Source organism: Atta colombica, unplaced genomic scaffold (genome assembly GCF_001594045.1).
Source record: "Atta colombica isolate Treedump-2 unplaced genomic scaffold, Acol1.0 scaffold231, whole genome shotgun sequence".
NCBI classification, from domain to species: Eukaryota; Metazoa; Arthropoda; class Insecta; order Hymenoptera; family Formicidae; genus Atta; species Atta colombica.
The window spans coordinates 241,612-244,849 of NW_017259329.1; the positions used below are offsets into that span (position 1 = coordinate 241,612).

General features: G+C 35.9%; 1 protein-coding gene across 1 annotated transcript in view; it reads right to left on the reverse strand.

Moving 5' to 3' along the window:
• The window catches only part of LOC108688378 (signal recognition particle subunit SRP68), a 3,429-nt gene extending 191 nt beyond the window's left edge, over positions 1-3,238 (reverse strand). Inside the window, exons 1-3 of the mRNA XM_018194617.1 lie at positions 3,021-3,238; positions 1,518-1,855; positions 4-1,279 (exon numbers count right to left, since the gene is read on the reverse strand). Of these exons, the coding sequence (XP_018050106.1) occupies positions 4-1,279; positions 1,518-1,855; positions 3,021-3,111 (1,705 nt within the window). The 5' untranslated portion in view covers positions 3,112-3,238. The remainder of the gene's footprint in view (positions 1-3; positions 1,280-1,517; positions 1,856-3,020) is intronic.

The window sequence follows — 3,238 nt, forward strand, 5'->3', positions numbered from 1 at the left end:
AACCCCAAAGACCCTTAACAAAGCCAGTGAGACCAGCTTGCCCTCTCTTAGCCTGATCACCCATTTTATGCGACAGATCAGGGAATTCAACCATGTTAAAGGCCAGATCGAAGAACAAAGGTTTGCATGGAATGCTGTGCATCAGTGGTGGCAGTTTATAAACGTTTGGTTGCTTCGTGAGAAGCGCTGGATCTTCTCTATACTCGTGCAAACGTTCATACAATGGTTTCTTACTTTTAGCAAGCTTACTAGTTCCACTTTCTTCTTCTTGACCATCTTCCAAAACGCTGTGAGCATGAGCAGCATACTGCGCAGCCTCCACAGAGGTCTCCAATTTGTACAAAGCTTCCTTGAGTTCGACTGGAAGAATCTTATCGTATTTAAGTGCGTCTTTAACATGTTGCAGTGATCTTTGATACAAGGCCATAGCCTCACGCCAACGATGCAAGTTGGCGAGGCTCTGGGCCATATAGAAACATCTAAAGGCCCTGTAACATTTTGTCTTTGCTTCCTGTTCCTCCAAGAATTCTGTATCATCTTGCAACTGAGATATCTCCACAAGATTGTGCAACGCTGCTTCGTACAGGCGTACTATATCCTGCGGCTTGGCTTTCTCCGATTCCTCTGCCGCCTTCACCAGCGTCAGATTGCGTTCCAACGTGCGAGACAATCGGATATACTGCAGATAATTGATCAGATGTTGCTGTGGTGACCACTTGTCATTCTCCTTGCTCTTCAACTCGTTTTTAAAATGATCACGCACTGCCAATAGAGCATCTTTACAATCTATCAAATGCGCCTCCAGCAGATCGATCTTCGCCTGATTGGTGGCAGCCCTTTCCAGAGCTTGATTCAGCCTAGAGTCTGCAATGATCAGACCAGCTGCTCGTGGTGGCACCGTACCGCAGGATTTTCCACGCCATGTCACTTCCTCAATATTAGCTTGCTTTTCCCGCGTCTGAGCTATCAGAGAATCTAGGCTGGCCATCAATTCGCCGCTCAATTGCCCGCGCATTTGCATAAGATCATCCATAGCACTGATGTCTCCAATGTTATAAGCGCAGTATCTAAGACTAGGTGCTAATTCCTCCACTCGCGCCTTATATATGACCTGTTCTAATTCTGGCAACGCAGATGCCAGATTACCATATACCACTTGGGCCTTCTTCAAGTTTTCCATAGCCTGTTTCCACAGTTGCAATTCAAACTGCAGAGAACCATTCATCCAGGCTACATATGCCTGAGCCTCCAGTTTCGTACGCGCATCACAATTTATATTCTAAACAGAGAAAACATAATGAAACCATAAAATATAGTCTTGGCAATTACATAGAAATAATTAATGAAAAAAAAATGAAGAAATTAAGATATACAGCCAAAAGTTTTTGACCAACATAATTTTACAACAATTTTTTATCAATCTATTTTTCAATTTATACTCAAATGAAATTCTTGTTATAATTAAAAACACAATATTTTAGAATATATTAAAATATTTATATCCTAAAAAAATGTACCTCTATTAGATCTTGCAATTGTAAAGAGTACACAGCTGCTTTCTTGAGTCTCGATATCAGATGAAACTTCTTTCTTGGCTCTGTATTAGATTCCTGACGTAGCTGCATCGCATAACTCCACGCGCGCTCGGCCATCATCAAGGGCATTTGTAAAAATTTATCCTCACTAATCATAGCCGCAGTGATATCTCTCCTCTTGAAATGACGTCTGTCACCCTGCGGCACCTTCAACACTTTCCGCAATCTTCTCAGCCTTCTTGAGCAATAACCGCGATATCGCTGGTAATCACCATGTCTCAACCCATGTTGTTGCTGTGCTTCCTTGATTATCTTTAGAACTATATGTTTATCAGGAATTGATAAGGACAACAAAAATTGAAATTATATAAATTAAATATATGAATCAAAATCAATTTTTAAATTAAGAAATTTTTCGCTGTGTTAATTAACTATTGTTATGTTTGTATTGTGTTAGCATCATCAATTTGATCAGTTTAGCAAACATTTAACACTAGAACCATCGATAGTACTATTTTGGCTTCGTTAATCATTTCCATTTTTCTTTTTTATATTAAATATATAGTACAAGATATTGAAAATATAAATAATTTTAATGCTACAACTCTGTTAATTATTTAAATTTTTTTTTCTTCTGTATTAAATATATAGTACAGAATATTGAAAATACATGTGAATACATGTAATATAAATTCTAATGATACTGGACGTTCTCCAAGAGACACAGTATAACACAGTAAATTATTTCATCATTGTTTAATTAGGTACTCTATTTGGTGACAAGTCAACAGAAATATGATTCTATCTTTGTTACTTATGATCAGGCAAGAAAGACAAAATGTTGTGTTGACTTATGTTACTAAATAGAAAATATCTATTGGCAAACAACATATAATGATTTACTATAGACAAGTTCTACTTGCACAACACTTATGAGAATTATTTATTCTTGTTTGACATTCTTGTTTGATAAATAATATATACATAAATAATAAGGATGAAGTTATTCCAAGAGTGTTAGAAGCATCAAATAGAATGTAATTTATTGATGTTTTTCAGCAAGAGGCACAGTGTAACTTGTGTAACACAATTTCATATTTGCTTAACATTGGCAAATAATAAAGATGTAGACATTTTCCAGCAATAGATAAGTAACACAGCATAACATAGTGAAATATTATCTTTAATACTTGCAAACAACAAGAACATAATAATATAATCTATTCCTTGCTAGAAAAAATTCCATATTGATTGTTTTCCTTGTTGGAAACACTTATAAATAATACCAAATTTCACTAATCGAAAGCAAAGATAAGAAATTATCAAATTGGCATCTTTGACAATTCTAGCAGGATATTATCAATGATTTTAATATGTGTTGATAGATTAATATCCCAATTCCCAATAATAAACTCGCGACAGCAAGAGGTTACGAAGAAGCATATGGTATAGTTCTGTCGGAGAACAATTTTCACGAAAGGATACTCTCCAGGGAATATATTCTCGGCTCTTTTGTCGTAATTCCATTTTGCGTTTGATTTTCCTTCGAAAGATCCAGCTTTTCTTCGATTACCATTTTTCTTCAAAATCACGTACTCTTATCTTTCACTATATCCTTGTAAAAAAAAATAATAAAATATGTATATCCATGATATCAGAGAGAATTAAGAGGAGAGTGGAGCGGATTCATCCATGGACGTATA